The sequence below is a fragment of the Rattus rattus genome, chromosome 1, assembly GCF_011064425.1.
Source record: "Rattus rattus isolate New Zealand chromosome 1, Rrattus_CSIRO_v1, whole genome shotgun sequence".
In the NCBI taxonomy this organism is placed as follows: Eukaryota; Metazoa; Chordata; class Mammalia; order Rodentia; family Muridae; genus Rattus; species Rattus rattus.
This window is the reverse complement of record NC_046154.1, coordinates 163,749,438-163,767,900: the sequence shown is the minus strand read 5'-3', so window position 1 is coordinate 163,767,900 and position 18,463 is coordinate 163,749,438. Positions and strand designations below refer to the sequence as shown.

General features: G+C 45.7%; 1 protein-coding gene across 1 annotated transcript in view; it reads left to right on the top strand.

Moving 5' to 3' along the window:
• The window catches only part of Polr3b (RNA polymerase III subunit B), a 108,189-nt gene that overhangs the window by 57,722 nt on the left and 32,004 nt on the right, over positions 1-18,463 (top strand). Inside the window, exons 19-23 of the mRNA XM_032910451.1 lie at positions 1,932-2,059; positions 9,959-10,168; positions 12,087-12,245; positions 13,462-13,579; positions 16,888-17,030. Of these exons, the coding sequence (XP_032766342.1) occupies positions 1,932-2,059; positions 9,959-10,168; positions 12,087-12,245; positions 13,462-13,579; positions 16,888-17,030 (758 nt within the window). The remainder of the gene's footprint in view (positions 1-1,931; positions 2,060-9,958; positions 10,169-12,086; positions 12,246-13,461; positions 13,580-16,887; positions 17,031-18,463) is intronic.

Sequence of the window (18,463 nt, the reverse complement as noted above, 5' to 3'; positions counted from 1 at the left end):
ACAGACCACAGGGACACCTGTGGCCCTACAGGACGAACGTACAGACCACAGGGACATGTTTGCACTTTTCAATTGACTGTCCTGTGAACACCTTGTTGTTAGTGTGGGCACATTGTTTGCCTCCATATATAGTTTGTTTAACCTGGCCCCTGATGGAATTTAGTGATTTTGTTTTGATATCAAGTAAATGTAACTGTCTTACGTATAATGGAATCTCTCAGTCCCTGTTCAGGAGAAATAGACAGTGATTGTGATTCTAAAGGGAATTATTTTTCCTTTTCATAAAACTAAAATTTAGAGCATTTAGATATTCATTGTTTATGAATAACTATTTAGTCTTTAAAAGATACTGTTTTGTGATAAAAGAAAATCATTGTGCTTCACCTGGGATCTTATGCTAGTTATGTTAGTCATTGAACCATATCCCCTACCTAGCTCTGTTTTACTCTAGGGTAGAAAATTCTGCTTTAAGCTATGCTTCTTTAAAAAAAAATTAAACTTAAAAAAAGAAATACCTATTCTGATGCTTCTTAAAACAAACCAAGACAAACCCACCTAGACCCTTTCCCAGCCTGCTGACACAGGTACAGATATGTGAGCAGCCCTACACCTCCATTCCCCACCCCATCCCTGTCCCCACCCGCTCACCCCCATATCCCCATTCAGCATAGCTCGCTGTGTGCTGGAGAAGTAGATGAGGAAGCCGGAGACCTTCTGTCAGGTATGTCACAGCCGACCTCCACAGCGGGTAGGGACGTGCTCTCAGAGATCACCCTCTCCTCAGGCGCCCTGAACCTTAGAGGCTGGGGCTCTAGTTCACGGACCTTTGAGTTAGGGACACAGGATTGCTCGCTGCATGGCATGTATACTGAAGGTGGTCTGTGCTACTTTGAATAAGATCCCTTACACCCTCTGGCTGCTCTTTCCCAAAACCACCTGAGCTACTTTATAATTTCTCTCAACCCTGAATTTTCTGCAGAAATTCAGAATTATTATGAAATAACCAAGGTTCTGACAACTGCTGGTCAAATGTCTATGGCAAGCCCTGTCCTATAGGAGTGTTGTGCTAGGCACTGATACATATGAATCTCTAATAGCTGTAGTTAATGAGTAATTATGATTTGGGGAAGGGATATTCAGGATCAAATCTAGGCATCGCACATGGTAGGTGGGTTCTTTACCACCAGCATATAACCTCAGTCCTTGATTATTTTTATTATCCCACCATGTCCAAAATATTATATCATCATGTAATGAATATTTTTAAATGAGATATTTTACATTTTCTCATTGCAAGTCTTTAAAATCTTATACATAATAGCTAAATTTCATTAAAAATATTAAATCTGATAGAACTTTTACAGTTGAAGAGGTAGATTAACAAATTTAAGTTGTGTGAAATATGACAGTTTAGAATAAAACTGAATTATTTAAATTTAAACTTGAGTTTTAAATTTTAAATCCCTTAAACTTGGGTAAAGTCTAAAACCCATCTGCTCAGAAGCCTACTGTTTGAATCCTTCGGTGGACAGTCAGCGAGTGACTTGGCTCTGGTCTGCGTAGGTCTGCGCCATTCTCATTCCCCCCACGTGACACAGGAAGAGCAGGCTGCTTGTCTGAGGAAGTTACTGATTCCGTACTTCAGTGTTTCTTCTCTCACTGGTGGTGTGCACCACGACAATGCTTTGTTTCTGTATCAGCACTTCTATTCTGTCTCCCTTCTCTCTTGTTTCCATCCCGATAACTTTTCTCACAGAATAGTTCAAACTCTTTGGAGCTTTACCTCAGCATGTTTTCTTTTGCCAGCTTCATCAGCATCAAAGCTTACTACAGCTCCCATGGGGACCTAGGAAATAGTATTTTTATTTAATTAAACAGACACTGATTCAGCGCTTGCTGTCCGACCACCTACATCTTCATTATCTTCCCAGAGACACCACCCACCTGGAGATTGAACCGTTCACTCTTCTCGGTGTGTGCGCCGGCCTGATCCCGTACCCTCATCACAACCAGTCTCCGAGGAACACCTACCAGTGTGCCATGGGCAAGCAAGCCATGGGTAAGGCCGCCTTTGAAAACTGCTTCTGAACTGCGTGGGGAAAGACTTTAGTCTTTACTCTCACTACTGTGTGTCTGGGCCATTCGGATGCTGGTGACACCGGGGTTTACTAAGCTCAAAGGAACTCCCCAGACTCGCAGATCTCAACTGGTTTCCTTACAAAGTTGCACATAATAAATTTCCCATAGTTGTGAGAGTGACTACACACGTGAAAGCCCTGAGAAGTGTGAGTTGTTAACCAGGAGAGCTTGTGAAGGAGCAGAACCTCGGAAGGCAAAGGGAGGAGAAGGTTGAAACAGTGAGGGGTTTGCCATGTGATGTGTGCACCTAGGTTGTCTGTGTGCCGGTCACGAACCTGCCTTGTTCTTGGGTGCTCTCGTGTCTCCTACACCAGTTTCCAGGTCCATTTCTTCCCCCTCTGGTTTATCGCCACGTCATCTATCCACTGAGCGAGACCTGGCAGTCAGATGTGGGGGAGGAGCCTGAAAATGACGTCAGCCAGAGCGCTCTGCTTACCAGGGGTCAGTGCAGTGGGAGAGTCCGCCACACTAGACCAGTAGTTGGGATCTGGGAATTGAGAGAAGGAGGCGGACTTGTGCACAAGGGAGGCCGCTTTCAAAGAGGAAATAAGAGCTAGTGCCTCAGGGGAGTCTCGATGTTTGGTGTGTCTCTGTGGTAAGATGTAGCGATGTGGTAGAGAATGTATGCTGCACAGAGGCAGGTACGACGCATGAAGCCGGGCCAAGAATCCACCCCATAAACAAGTTCCACTTACAAACTTGTTGAAAACCCCGTTCAGATCCTAATGAACTTAATGAATTCTCATTCCCCATAAGACATGCCATTTCTAATCTCAAGGGCTACAGCAACTGCAGTTTCAAGCATTGTGAACAGTAGAGGGGAAGCTTTGCCACGGTCAGCCCCTGTCTGTCCCTCTTCCAGCTGCAGCTGGCCATTAAGAAATCCTGCTATCATGACAGGCAGGAAGTACAGATATTTCTTCCTGAGCTTCACGCGCCCTTTGGCTGGCTACGGAGAGACGGAAAGCATATTGCTCCGTCACTGTTTACCTGAATAGCGTAATGCCTGGGCAGTTGGGGAGAATTCCCAGTGGGAAAAGCTCAACAGTGGCTCATCCATTTGGCTTGCTATTCATCCTCAGTGTGGGCCGGTGTCCGGCCTGTGCTCCTGACTTGCTAACAAGTTGAAATATACAGCACTGCACCCCATGTGCCATGAAAGGGCTATCACTTCTTTTGGGTTTACCAAACCATTTTGTTTGATGATGTGAATCCCCACTGAAACAATGCACCTTTTGTGTGCAGCCTTCAGCAGAATTAACAGGGCCAATCACTGCATGACTAATGCCACTCGTTTTGTTTGAAAACACAAACAGAAGCACCGGCCATCTTCAGTGCGTGAAGCTCTTTTAAAAATAAACAATAGACTAAAAGGAAGAAAAAAATATTTTTATCATAACCCTTCCCACCCCCTAAAAAATAAAAAAACAACCTTTATTTTGTGGCCCCACATGTCTGAAGCCGGTTGAGTTAGTTACCACACACAGTTAAGCAGGATCAGTGTGCACAGAAAGCCAATTCAGTGTCTGTAGAGTTCTTTTGTCGTCTTCTGTGTGAAGGTTTTTTTCCTCGTTTTGTTGTGAGTGTCATTTGCAATTCATTGTCTGTGTTTTCTGAGGTTGGTGTATTCAGCTGCTCTGACCCTGGGTCCTGCACATTTAGCTCCTTGGATACAATCCTCTGACGTTACTGCTGACGCTGGCCAGACAAAAGCCACTGAATATCTTAAGTCATAAAAAAAAAGCCTTTGTTACTGTTTGTTATGATTAAAGCACACCTGACTGGGAAGGGGAGCGTAGAGACAAGCATTTAAAGTTGGCACATGGCATGGGACACTAAACTGGCTGCAGGAAGGAGTACCAAGCAGGATCTGTATGAAAGACACCGAGGAGAAAGGTCAGTGGGAGAAGCCAGAGCAAAGACCCAGGTCTGAGGCAAGCCCAGCCCTTTGAGGAGTCTGCTCTGCATCCTTTGAGCTCCGAGTCTTGGCAGCTGGGAACTAAAAGCCACTTTAAAGAGGATCCATTTCTGAGACTCTTAATCTCAGAGTCTGTGTGGATTTTCCAGAGTCATCTTTTACTTGTTAGTCCATGCAGAAAGTGAAGGAAGCGGTCTAAATACTCCAGCCAACCTGGAAGAGGTGCTGTGTCCAGCCCCTGGCCCTTTCCATACCAGCCCCTTCCCTGAGAATGAAACAGTAGCTCCTTTTCTGTTGCCACAAAGAACTTCGCTAAGACCAGTGTGGACCACAGGAACTCAAAGCCTCGCCTCGCACGTCAGAGCCAATCCCATGCTGCCTGCATAGGTGCTTCTTAAACCACAGACACCCTAAGTTAGGACTCTCACTTCTGCCTGTGCCATAGGTGTCGTGACGTGGCTCAGAATAGTAAGTCAGGTAGACTGGTGCCAGTCAGTCACCAGGCCGTGAGCACTGGCTGCCTGCTGGGGCTGCAGTGTGCACTGGCAAGGCTGACTCAGAGTCTCACTCTATCCTGGCTGGTTTACTAGCTGGCTGTCCCCGGGAGGAACACTTGCTCCTCTTCAAAGGATCACTCAGTTGCTATCAACAAGTTAATGAATATGCATCACGGACTCCTCCAGCCCTGCCCCCTTCAGCTCCAAATTGCATCTCAGGAGCTGGGACAGCGGCTGGCTTTGTCTTCACAGGGTCTTCTAAGTGTTCTTCCTGTGTTTAAACTGCAGTGGGATGTCCTGGAATTGGGATGTTCAAAGCACATAGTATTCAAGAATCCTCATGAAGTTTTGTTAAGTCCAGGCCTCTACCCTAATGTTCGTTTTGCAGATCTATTCTTTATTTGTTCAGGAATTTAAAAAAGAGGGGTGAAGGGTTAGCCAGTTCTTCATAAGAATTTTTTTTAATCTATTGATTTAAGTTTTGTTTGTTTGTTTGTTTTAATTACTGTATTTGTTCTAGGTGTAAGTCTGTGTCATAGTGTTGTTGATGTTAGTCATTGTGACAGCCGCCACTTCCTGAGTACCCACAGAGGAAGGGTGTTGCTGGTCATTAACTCCCATGCATTCATGCCAAACACATGCTCTACCGCTGACCTGCTCCCCAGCCTCGCAGGTCTGACACACATTTGTTTCGCATTTGTTTCTTTGAGCATGGTAACCGTCTCGTAAGGCTTGTGTTTTTCTTTCTGACGAGCAGGCTGAATTCCAGAGTGGTTGAGAAGCTTATGCCATGGGACGTTGTATCTCCTATGGAATCTCCTGTAGGACTTACTGAAGTGCTTCTCTAAGGACTCACTTCCTGCCCGCCTTTCCTGAACTTTGGGGCCTGTGAGGAGTCTAGCTTCTCTGCTGCGTTGTAGATTATGAACTCAGTGAAGACAGAGCTTTCTTTAGTGTTGTATCCTTGTGCCTAGCTAGCTTAGCAGGTGGTGTGATAAATACTAACTGTTTCCGAGGGATGACTGCCTGGATAGATTAGTGAATGGGCCAGCCTCTCTAGCCTAGAGCTGGGTTAGCTGCACGAGTCCTTAATTCCAGCACTTGGGAGGAAGAGTCAGTTGGATCTCTGTGAGTTCTAGGCCAGCCAGGGTTATATAGTGAGATTTTGTCTCAAAACAAATAAACAGAGTAGAGTGATTGGGGAAAAAACCAAATCCAGCATCAGCTTCTAGCCTCCATACACACACATATGCATGTATAACCACACAGTGTGCACATGTGTATGCGTGCGCACACACACCACACACACACACACACACACACACACACACACACACACACACACACACACACACACGGAGTAAGAGTTTTACACTAAAGAAGAGTAAACTAGAGAAATAATACAACTTGATTCTGATTTATTATAAAACTACAACAATAAAGAAAGTGTAATATTGATTCAGGGGCAGATGGGTGAGTGAATGGAACAGAATTAATAGTTAAGAGATGTGTGTGTTTATAGGCAGTTGAGTCTCTGAGCTGTCTCTCTCTCTGTCCCATCTCCCCTCCCACCCCACCCCCGTCTCCATTAAGAAAGGGTCTCACTATATAGGCTGGCTGTCCCTAAACTCACGGAGATCTGCCTGCCTCTGCTTCCCAGGTGTCAGAATCAAAGGTGTGCCGCCACACTCAGCTGTGGTCTGAATTTCTTTACGCGCATTATACCCCATCTTGAAACACTAAGTTATCTTCATAACTAATGTTTGGCTTTTTAAAGAATTTTTAAAAATATGTGGGAGGAAGAGGGTGTGTGTATGTGAGTGCTGGTGTCCTTAGAAGTCCGAGAGGTCAGATCCCTTGCAGCCAGAGTTATGGTAGTTGTGAACTGCCTGGTGTAGTCCTCAGAACGGAACTCATGTCTTCTGAAAGAACTGCCGAGCCATCTCTCCATCTGGCAAATGATTTTTAATGAAGCTGATATAAGAGTTTATGGGAAAAAGAAAGTTCTCAGCTAAACATTTTATTTTGCATATCTATATGTAAAAAAGTGAATGTCAGTTCCTGCCTGACACCATAAAGAATGGACACAGCCGAATCGTAGTCCTAACCACAAGAGCCGAAAGGCTTTCTCACATAGGATACAAAAGGCAGAAGCCATAAGAAGAAAAAGGTATAAATTGAATTTCTCAAAATTATTTTTCTTTCTCTTGAAAAACATCTGGGGGTATGAAAACGGGGGGCACAGAGTGGGAGGAGTCTCCCTCCAGAGATACCTAGTTTATATAAAGAAACCTGGTAATAAGACACCAGTTAAAAGAAGAGCAAAGAAAACGCCAAGGGAGACACTCCACAGAGTGCACCGAGTGGCCGGTGTCCCTGTCAGGCTGCTCTGTAGTAGTTGTCTCAATACAAAGTGAGACCACCTCGAGGTTCTCCACACGCCCTCCTGCAGTGACCCTAAAGGCTGGCGTCCTGTGTGCCAGCGTGCAGGTCAGCAGAAGCCTCTGGCTTTGCCGTGGAGAGAGAGGAAGGTGTGGTCTGTCTGTCCGTCCAGTTCTTTGGCGGTGTCCTAGCTAAGCATCCCATTACTGTCACCCTTTGTTGTCTTTGATAGTAATTGATTGAGGCTGAGGACAAAGAAAGGAAGAAAATGTAAATGCATACGACCTCACTTTCCCATAAATACTACTTTCTTACACGTTTAGAGTATTTTCATCTGGGGGTTGGGGATTTAGCTCAGTGGTAGAGCGCTTGCATAGCAAGCTCAAGGCCCTGAGTTCGGTCCTCAGCTCCGAAAAAAAAAAAAAAAAAAAGAATATTTTCATCTCACCTTAAAGCACCTTTCCCTCTTTGAATTCACATCGTGTACTTTGCTATGCCCCTCGATGACTTCCTTATCAAGGAAATGTGGCTGAGTAAGGGAAAGCATGTCCTGGGGGTGAGCAAGGGAAATTACCTTAGACAATGCTCACAACAAACCGGGCCAGTGGAAGCAGACCACAGCTCCTAGGTGTCCCTTTGTGTTAGCCTCATGTGTCATTTCCCCCAGTGTCTTTTGTGGTGTGCTGTGTGCATGCTGGGTGAGCCCTGCTGTTGATCTGCAGCCCAGTCCTGCTCTTTAAAGAAACTAAAAACAGCAATGAGGACATTGAGTCTGAGCCCATGCTTATACAGGCAAGCTTTGATTGGATTTCTTTAGATACTTAATAATCATCCATCATTTTAAGAAAATAGTTATAGGGACTCAGTGGCATTGTAGGATCTTGGGGTATAGAAATCTTAGTTTTTATGTCATGTTTTCATATACACACCCATTGTGCTTCTACAAACGATGTGTACAAGTCTAGTACACAAGTAGGTTTTGTTTTTGTTTTAAAGAAAAGTTTCCAAATGAGTCATAACCCGGATGTGCTACGTGATTTTGCTGCTCCTCTACTTAGCGGTCAGTAGTAATGCTGGAGAATTATGTCTGGCCTTGAGAGCACGGTTTAGAGCAGGATCAGGCTCCATGGCTGTTGTTGACGAGGCAGCCATTTGTGTTTCCCTGCTGCATGGTGACACTTGTCTCAGTCTCAGAAGACATGTCTTGGCAGCCTGGTGGGACATTGCCTGAATCCACAGCTCAAGCTGTGTCAACTACACAGTTGGAGCTGCAGTCACAACGTACATTTTAAACGGTTCCATAGAGAAACGTAAACGTATTGTCCGTGAGCTGTGTCATGACCCCAGCAGCAGTCCTAGGCTAAAGCAGTGAGTGACAGCCATCAGGTACCCTGTCCAGCTTATTGGTTGTCACTGAAATGACACAAATTGTACCTCCTTGTGCAGGTCGGTGAGGCCCATTCGACTGTTGTTTTTTAGCCGCCGTGCGGTGAGTTTGGGGAAGATTTAAGCACAGATGCACACATGCTCTGGTAAGGAGCACAAGTTCTTCCCCTTCCTTCACCCGACATTTCCTGAGCAACCGTAATGAGCTCCTCGCTCTGTGGTGTGCCTTCTGTGCTGCTCTTGTCATTGCCTTTGGCGGTGATTGTCGAGAGTGGCAGGGTTTTTATTTTTTCTGCTCAAGTAGTTGGTCTCAGTCCCGATTTAAGATTGCTATTGATTTTGGGGGGTGGGGCAGGGGAAGTAGCGGTCGGGGATGGGGGAACACAGGTGAGCTAGGAACTCAAAGATGGAGACGTCAGAGGACTTAAATACAGAGTTGGGTATCCACACTGTGGCTTAGTCCACACAGTGGCACCCCAGTGCTGATGGGAATGTGTGTGTGTGTGTGTGTGTGTGTGTGTGTGTGTGTGTGTGTGTGTGTGTGTGTGTGTCATCATAGAAGGCTGTGTGTGAAGCAAGCAAAGCGTCCCCCTGATGCTAGCACCTCCCTGCGGTCATTCACGAGTGAAGAATGCGCGGAAGTGAAGGGGGTTCAGTAGACCCCATGAGATCTTACAGCGGGGCAGATCTGCGTCTCCTAATTTTAGAGTCAACTGTGTGTCTGTGAGCTCAAACGAAGGAAGGACTCTTGTACAGGAAGGCCGTACATTCCACTGTAGGGCTAAACTTCAGATTCCACTTCCGGTTAACAACATAACCCATAACACACCCTTCTAAGGACTGTTGGGAGAAGGCTAACTGCTAAGGAGGAAAAAGCTCACCCAGCCAGGCTGTGTCCTCTCTCCTCACCCAGCCAGGCTGTGTTTTCACTTCCTCTGGAGAGGGGATCTAGCCTTTCCCAAAGTGTTAAGAACAAAGCAAGTAACAAAATCAACATAAACGTGTAGCAGGGTTTGTTCGGGTTGATGGGTTTGTTCCGGGTAGATGGGTTTGTTCCGGGTAGATGGTCTTTGGTTTTGTTTGTCGTTTGTTTGCTGCTTCATGAATAACAAGTGAGCAAGACCACATCTCTGTCGAGATCTTCCCGATTCCATTCTCACTTTCTCATACATTTAAACCTTTTGCTGTCACTAGTGCGTGCATTCTTGCCGTGCTGTAAGTTCTTGCATGTGAAAACCCAACGCTGCTCACATCGTCCTAACGGAGCCAAGTGTAGGCTTGTGGAGTGAACTTGTGAAATTAACTGGTAAAAACCAAAAATACGCAAATAGGATCAATTATACTTAGTAAGTCCAAAAAAGTTGAAATTGTTTAGATTGCTATTACTGATTATATTTTTTCTGAGATTTCAAATATTTAGTGAGAAAAGCCACTATTTGATATCCCAGAAAAAATATGATCAAAGTAATAAAGTTGCTTTAGAAATCAATAACTACCATATGAGTATTATTTTGAAATGTTTAACCTGAGAGTCTCTTCCTTCCAGTTAAGCATGTTTAATGTATTTAAACTCATTGCTACCTGATTATTCTACAGGATATAATGGTTGGTTTTGTTTTCTCCAATATCAATGAAGGTACCATTGGATACAATCAGCGAAACAGAATTGATACACTAATGTATCTACTAGCATATCCACAAAAACCCATGGTTAAAACAAAAACCATTGAGTTGATAGACTTTGAGAAATTGCCAGCTGGACAGAATGCAACTGTTGCCGTGATGAGCTACAGCGGCTATGACATTGAAGACGCCCTTGTTTTGAACAAGGCCTCTCTGGACAGAGGTAAGTAAATTCTTAGAGCTTAAACGTCAGAAGTATTGTCTTTGCAGAATTAGATATAGTAAGTGATGATTATAAATATTACTTGGGGTCAGAATCCAGTACAGGTTCAGAATGGTTTGGATTTTATACACAAACTGGGGCTGTTGTATGTTCTTTATTTAAATTGAGAATTCCATACATGAGTATTGTGTTTATATCATTCCCACCGGCTTCCTCCTCCTTCATCACCCTACCCAAATTCTTAACTTCTTTTTTGTTACACACACACGCACACGCACACACACACACATACACATACACACCCAGGTCTGAGTGCTTTAGTGTTGCTTGTGTGTACAAGTGTTTAGGGATGACCACTTGGGATGGACTAATCTGGCAGGGAGCCTGTTCCTTAAGAAGACTGATTCTCCCTCTCCTGGCAGCCACTGATTGCCTGGAGCTCTTAATCCAGCATAGAAGCTTGTAAATTCCCCGCCCACCTTGGCACATCAGCTGTGTTGTCGCTGTGCAGCTCGAGCTTAGGCAGCCATTTCCTTGAGGTCTCCTGGGTGCAGGGCAATGCCAGGTCTAAAACTGTAAGACCTGCTACACTTTTGTGTTGGTTTTGTTACTTGCTTTGTTCTTAATGACTGACATTGAAACAGTGTATTGAATGTGTAACTTCGAGATCTGTTTTTATTTTACTAACAACTTGAACGTTTCTCAAAGAGAGAAGTAAATGAGAGGTTTTTTTTTTCCACCAGGAATTAAATAGTATGTGAAAGGCTCATTTTTGGTGGGGGCTGGTGGTATTCATTTTTAATCAATCTGGTAATACATGCAACAACAGTCGTGTTGAGAGGGCAGGTGGAAAGGCTGTTCCTATACAGCTTAAGCCCACAGTCTATGATCCATTCGTTAGCCACGTGTCAAAAGCCAGAATGTACAGAGACACAAACCTTATCTTGTAGTTCTGTGCTTTTTTATTCTTCCCTCTTAACGTTCTCCTTCCACAGGTCAGCACTGCATGACCTAGCCAGCACCACCTGGTCTGCAGGCTCACTTCTCTATTCAGTCTCCAGCTCCTTCCCTCTCTGGCATACCCACCATGCCTCCCCTTCCCTCTCCCTAGTTGCTAGGCAGCCCTAATAGTACTCCTAGACATGTGTCACTGGCATTAATGTTGGCTGCACTGAATTTATGCCCCTTTTTTTCTCAAGTGACAACAGCCATGCTTTGAAACGAGATATTTTCCTTTCTGATTAACTGGTAACGTTGATGTGGAAATCTGAAGACTTTGTGATGTCTATCAGAAACACAGTTTAATGATCAGAGTTTACCCTCTGTTAGCTTTTAAGCTCCCACCTATAAATAAAATGTCCATTTACGCTTAGAAGAAGCCATGGGATGATTTCGTGCAATTTGGACCCCCATGCACTGCAGCCTGCTGTGAATGGCTGTGGCATTACAGTTTCAGATCGTGTGATATTAGCAGAGCAGCTGGCCCTCTGGGCTGAGTTTACTGTGGCCATACAGGTCACTGGGAGCCATGATGATAAGTAGTGACCGAGACCTGCAGATGACTCTGTCTATCTTATATTTTGTTCACTACAGTCACTTTCACATTTAAAAGGGAGGAGGCAGGGAGCACATGTGTGTCCCTTCCTGGAGAAATAAACATTATTTTTCTTGCTTGCTTAGATCTAGCCATAAATGCTAGAGTCAAAGAAAGGAAGACCTTTCGGGGAAGCTTGGCAGAAATTATAACACAGAGAGTTTGTGTGCTGAGCAGCCTGGCCTGAAACGTGGTCTGTTTTCAGGGGTGCTAACAACTTCCTGGGTGACTGGTCGTTTAATTCTCTGGAAACGTGAATACCACAAGTCCATGTCTTAGTTTCATATTACCAGGGATTCTGACCCATTTGGGATTTCATTTCAGGTTTTGGGCGTTGTCTCGTATATAAAAACGCTAAGTGCACATTGAAGCGATATACCAATCAGACTTTTGATAAGGTGATGGGTCCCATGTTGGATGCTGCTACCAGAAAACCCATCTGGCGACATGAAATTTTAGATGCAGATGGCATTTGTTCTCCAGGTAAAAAAAACCCTTAAGAAATAATGAACTTCACTGTGTACTTTTTGAAATTGTGAGAGTTATTTAGCAGTATTTCTGAATTTTTGGTAAACAGGACAGAAAGAACCAATCTGTAATACCCCCATCTAGATTCAGCCAGTATGGTCATTTTCACTGAATGTTCTTCCTATGTTTTTCTATACATCAAGTGTGTTTTCCTATAGCAAAAAGTGTATCCTAGGCATAATCTTAAATTACACAGAAGCCACACTGGAGCCATGTTTTGACACGGTCTTGACTCTGCGTCTGTGCTGGTTATTTTCTAGTTGACACAGTTTGCTTATGGCCTGACTTGGGACTTCCCTTTCCCTAAAGGGAAGGACTTCATTGTGATTATAAATGTGTAATGAATTTGTATGTACAACACATGGCCTTGCCTTGGGTCCTGCAGGCTAGTGGAGAAGGCTGGCAGTGCATCAGATCACACACAGGCATGTCAGGTTACATCCAGAGTAAGTGATCATAGAGAGAACTGTGAGACCATTGTGTGGCAAGAGGATCTGCCCTGGTGTGGAAGGTCTGCACCACCTCTGCTGGGAAATGAGCTGGTGTCTGCCGATGGTAAGATGTGTCTGCTTCAGAGCCAGAAAAGCACAAGCGAGACCTGTGTGAGTCCGGGGGTTTGATAGCCGAGGCTGTCCGAAAGGAAGACTGCCTGTCAGGGCGGTGCGGAACAGGGGGACCAACTGAAAAGTCTGTTGTCAGTCTGGTCACCGTCCATACAACCAGCCATAGTTGACTCTGTGTGGACAGTGTTCTAGGGAACATGATTCCCCCAAGCCACACTGTGTGTGAGTCTCCTTAAGTCTGTCTACCTTGTTTCTTTGGAAATATTTGTGAACCTTTCACACTGATCACCGTGACTTTGAAAAGAAGCGTGAGGATGATTATTTAAGTAGCTGGTCCTTAAACTGAAATAGTAGCAAAACCAGAGATTTTTTTTTCCCTTCCCAAGGTAAGTTGGTGCTGACTTGGTACTGATTGAACTATCTATAAGCACCTAACCTGTTCTGATACCCTAAGAGGTAGATGGGTGAACTCTGCTGACTGGGGTGGTGCCATTCTAGTTAAATTGAGGTGGGGTTTTACTTGGCACGCCATCCTCAGTCAGTTTCTCAGTCATCACATGAGAAAGGACAGGTGATGGCGATCTGTTTAATGCTCTTCTCTTCTGTAGGTGAGAAAGTAGAAAACAAGCAGGTGCTTGTAAACAAGTCCATGCCCACAGTGACTCAGATTCCTCTGGAAGGGAGCAACGTGCCACAGCAGCCACAGTATAAGGATGTGCCCATCACGTGAGTATTGATAAGACACAGATGTTTGGGAAAAGAATGGGTGGGCAGTTACGTGTTATATATGATATGGGTTGGGTAGTTATCCCATTTCTAGTTCTCCGATATACGTAGATACAATGTATCATATAGTTATATATTTTTATAAGTGGAAGAACTAGAAATGGCAACATTGGATACCTTTCCTTACATGAAAACAGTGTGGGATCATGGAGATGGTATAACCTGGTGAGAGGAATGGGCCAGTGGACAGGAGCTCTGTGTAGAAGAGACAGCAAGTCACTGGGTATAAAAGGCCCAGGTCTGGAGGAGCAGTGAGCTTGCTGTTGCTAACACGTTGGGAGAACTTGGGATTCATTCTGCAGAGCGTGACACAACTGGATTTGTGTCATAGAAAAAATAAGACAGCGGCCGCATCATGACATCACCGATGTACTAGGACGGAGCGGTTTCTAGATTAGTTGTAATTATGTTACCTCACCGGGGTAAAGCATCTAATCCCTTGTTTTCACTATGTAATGAAAGGTCAAGTTTATTCATCTTGAAATTTCTTCTCAGCTCTAAAATGTAATGGAATATGAAACGTATTGAGGTGAGGCAGTAGTAGTTCCCCAGTGTGATAGAGAACCATCTAGGGAAGATGACTGTTCTGCCTTGGACCAGCTGACTGAGGCTAAGGAGAGGGGTGGGAAGGGGCTGACAGAGACTCTCACAGGAGAGAAGTGCACTTGCTGCCATCATGCTGACCGCCTACTGTGCTGGTCAGTCCTCTGGGCACCCTCTGTGTGAGAGTTTCGGCAGCCCTTTCACCCCGTGAGCTGTGTTCTCTTAGAGTTCATGGGAATACAGGCAAGGAAAACCTGGGTGCTATCCTGAGGCCACCGGGGTGTACTTGGCAGGGATGGGACTTGGATGCAGTCTGGCATCACAACCCTTTTGAGAGCTGTTCTAAAGGCAGCAGCATGAGGCAGAGCCATGAACTTGTATGTGGGGCAGGAGAGCAGGCAGATCACTTGGGAATGGTCCATGGTACCAAGTCCCATCAACAGAACTCACTCCTGTGCAGTTAGCTGTGGGAGATGCTCTCTCCTGTCTCCTGGAGAAGGCAGGTGCTCAGGGCCCGCCTTGCCATCTGCTGGCACGTTCCTGTCTTCCATTCTTCAGAAACCTCGCTCTGCCACTTGTCTTGTCTTTCCATACCACCCACCTGTCTCGAAGTCACTTCCTTTCCCTCCGTAGAAAATGCTCTCGCTGTGCTAGTCATCCTCAAAGAAAATTGATTTGGGGCTCATTCCGAGCTAGTCCCCCTTCTGTTCCTCTCTTGGGGGTCTCCCCTGTTCTGCTTTTCCACCTCCCTCCCAGACTCTCATCTCTCTATCCCACTGGGAGAGCCGCAGTGCAGGCAGCCTAGGACAGCCTGTGTTCTTTTCAGTTCAGGAGTGGTTTGGGTTTTTGTTTTTTGTTTTTTCTGCCCTAGGAGGTACGTTAGTTACAGAAGACAGCAGTGAGCCAGCCAGTGCCATCCATGCCCTACGGATCTCACAGCCTAGTCCAGGAAGAGGGGATAAACAGATAAAGAAACCCAGAGTTGGGCAGATTTGCCAAAGTCAGTGGCATCTCCTGTTCTAGTCTTGTGGATAAGTGTTTCTCTCATCCACGAGGCACCTCTCATGCGTGACGCATCTTTCTAAAACATTCGACACCCCAGACAGACAGACCCTTGATTTTGCTGTTAGCACTGCCTTACCCCACTCTCCCCCGGTCTAGTTTCTCACAGTCTCTCCCCTGTTGTGTGGCCTGGTGGCAGCCTTGTCCCTGGTGGCTAGTAACACTTGTCCCTCTTCCAGATGTGCTTCCCTACTTGGAGAAACCTAACCCTCACTCCTTGGCTCCTTAGGCTGTGCCCCAAGGACAGCTGCCTGTGCTGGCTCCATGTGGCCCTGAGCCAGACGTCTCCTCCCCAGCCCCAGACTGGCCTCTCCTAACCTTTTTGGTGGTGACAGGCGCTATAGTCTAGGCAGTCACAGGCAGCACAAACCCCGTACCTCCTTTCACCTGTCACAAGCTACAGTGCGCACGCATGCACGCACACATACACTCACAGACACTTGCACACTCTCACAAGCACATGCATTTACACACACACATGCACACGCCCACTCACATATACGCACTTCTGCACATCACATAAACACACTTCCCCACGCTGGCACACACTCAAACCCTTAGCACACGTTCTCTCTCTCTCTCTCTCTCTCTCTCTCTCTCTGTCTCTCTCTCTCTGTGTGTCTGTGTCTGTGTGTGTGTCTGTCTCTGTTCCCCACCCCCAGTAGCTGAATTCTCCTGCCTGGGCTGTTACTCTTACCCTAACCCCCGGCAGGCTGTCAGCCCTCCCCTCTTCAGCTGCGTGTTAACTTCTTGAGTGACCAAGTGATTGTTTTTTGTTTTTTGGTTTTTTTCTGAATTTCTTATCTGTCCACGTGACTTTCCTGAGAAAATAGAGTGAACTTCTAAATGACAAGGCTGCCTGAGAGGATGCTCCCCATCATATCTTTTGTCGTTATGTGCACACCAGCCCATGTCTCTAGGGGATTGTCTCTTGAAGACATGCGTTTGGGCCACTCCCTCTGCATGAGCAGGTCTCACGTCTCAGGTCACCTGTGTTAGAGCTTGACAGCCCCCTCCCTCTGACACTGTTGTCTTCCTAGGCTCTAGCAGGACAGCTCCCTGAGTGTCTGATTCCCATAGCATCGATCGACCACTCTGCCTTACCTACTAGAAGCAAGTTCCTTTTGTGTGGGAACTCTGTCCTTCAATGGCTTTATGTCAGAGCCTCCAGGGATCCAACCCTTGGTGGACTCCTCATAGTGTCTGTCGTATAAAAAATACATGAGGCAAGATGTGTACTAATCTAGTAAGTTGAAGGATTTTGCGAAAGTGGTTAGGCACTCCAAACTGAGTCTGATCAACTCTGAAAACTCAGCTTGGCTCCATGAGGCAGGTGCTTCACACAAGCTGTGTGGTCGTCTGTTTGTTACTCTGTTGTCTATGGCAATAACTGTAAGACTATTACCCTACGTCTGCCTCATAATAAATGTGTTACATTTGTTTTATATATAATGTATTGTATCGTATATAATGTATTATATTTAATTATAAAATTTAAATTTAATGCTGGAAATGAGTAATTTTTCAGAGCATGACAGGAGGATATCAGAATATTTTGTGGTGGGATTGAAGAGTATGCCATACAGTGACAGACTAGCAAAGGGCAGATAGAGGCTACTTGAATGACTTTGTCTTCACATCAGGTACAAAGGTGCAACAGACTCTTACATCGAGAAAGTGATGATCTCTTCCAACGCTGAGGACGCTTTCCTCATCAAGATGCTCCTGAGGCAGACGCGGCGTCCAGAGATCGGAGACAAATTCAGCAGTCGCCATGGACAAAAGGGTAAGTGGGACCCCAAGTGTCGTGTGCTAATTCTCTGATTCTCCTGTTGATATTAATGGTTGAGGTCATTACTGTGGATGAGTTTATCCTGTCAGTCACTCATTCCCTTCTCTTCACTCCCATGCCCAGGATTATCAATCCAGGCACCATACCCATCAAGGTGCATTTGGCAGGAATATTGATCCTTCTTAGGAAAGGCACACGCTTGGGCCTTTGTTCTTTCTGCTGGGTCATAGAATCTCAGCTCCAGGAGGTACCCAGAATTAGATATCCCTCATCTAACTAACCGAGATTGTATTACCCTCATTTACTTGACTTAATATCTACACAGAACAGAATTTGACATGTTAGAAAATGTCAGTATTCCTATAAGAATTCATACCGTAAGAGTCTCCCATTCTGTATCAACCTACACATGTCGCATTACTGTCCTGATAGTTCTGTGTCAACACAAGCTACAATCATCTGAGAGGTGGGGTCCTCAATTGAGTAAATGCTCCGTAAGCTCCAGCAGTAAGGTGTTTTTTCAATTAGTGATTGAACTGTGAGTTCCTCTCTGCCTGTTGTGGGTGCTGCCATCCCTGGGCTGGTGGCCCTGGGTTGCATAAGAAAGCAGGAGGAACAAGCTGTGGGCAGTAAGCAGCTCCCATCCATGGCCTCTGCAGCAGCTCTGGCCTCCAGGTTCCTGCCGTGTTCCAGTCCCTGCATCAACGAGCAGTGATATGGGGTGTAAGCCAAATAAACCCTTTCCTCCCTGCTTGCTTTTTGGTCATGGTGTTTTATCAGAGCAATAGATACCCTGGCTGAGACACAGTCCCAAGTCCATTCACTGTTGTGTGGAGAGCTGGAGTCGGAGAAGCATGGTAGAGCTTATCTACTAGGTTCAGTCCCACTAGTTACAGAAATGTGCCTTTCCCATCTTAACGCATAGTGAGGCCTTTCTTGGAGCACATGCTGAGTCAGTACATGCTAGGAGTTTCTGAGTAACCAGACGAGGGTTGAGGCTACCTGCTGTCTCCATGGGTGGGCTGTCCTTGGGTCTACCTGGACACACAGCATGGACAGAGCACTGCTGTCCACATGAGCACTAGTCAGTAAGCGCCATAAACAGGGGCCTCTGAGTGAAATGTCAGGAAGGCTTTGTGCTGCAGCGTTTCCCAGACTGTCAGTATGACAGGGATCGGGCTCCCTGGCAGAAGCGCCTTTGGCTCAGATGTTTGCACAGTGGCCTTAGAGAGCCGGTTGGTCTTGGGGCCTCTGGCATAACATGTTTCTCTGCGAGCTGAAGGGCGTCCTCCTGGGGTGGCTGACCTTTACTTCCGTGAGGACTTTGTCTTCCTAGTTTTCCTTTTCCAGATGCCTTTTAATCCAAGGTAAGACCTTCTGATTAGCCCCCACTCCCTTGATAGTCCTGTCGTACAGTCTTGTCAGAT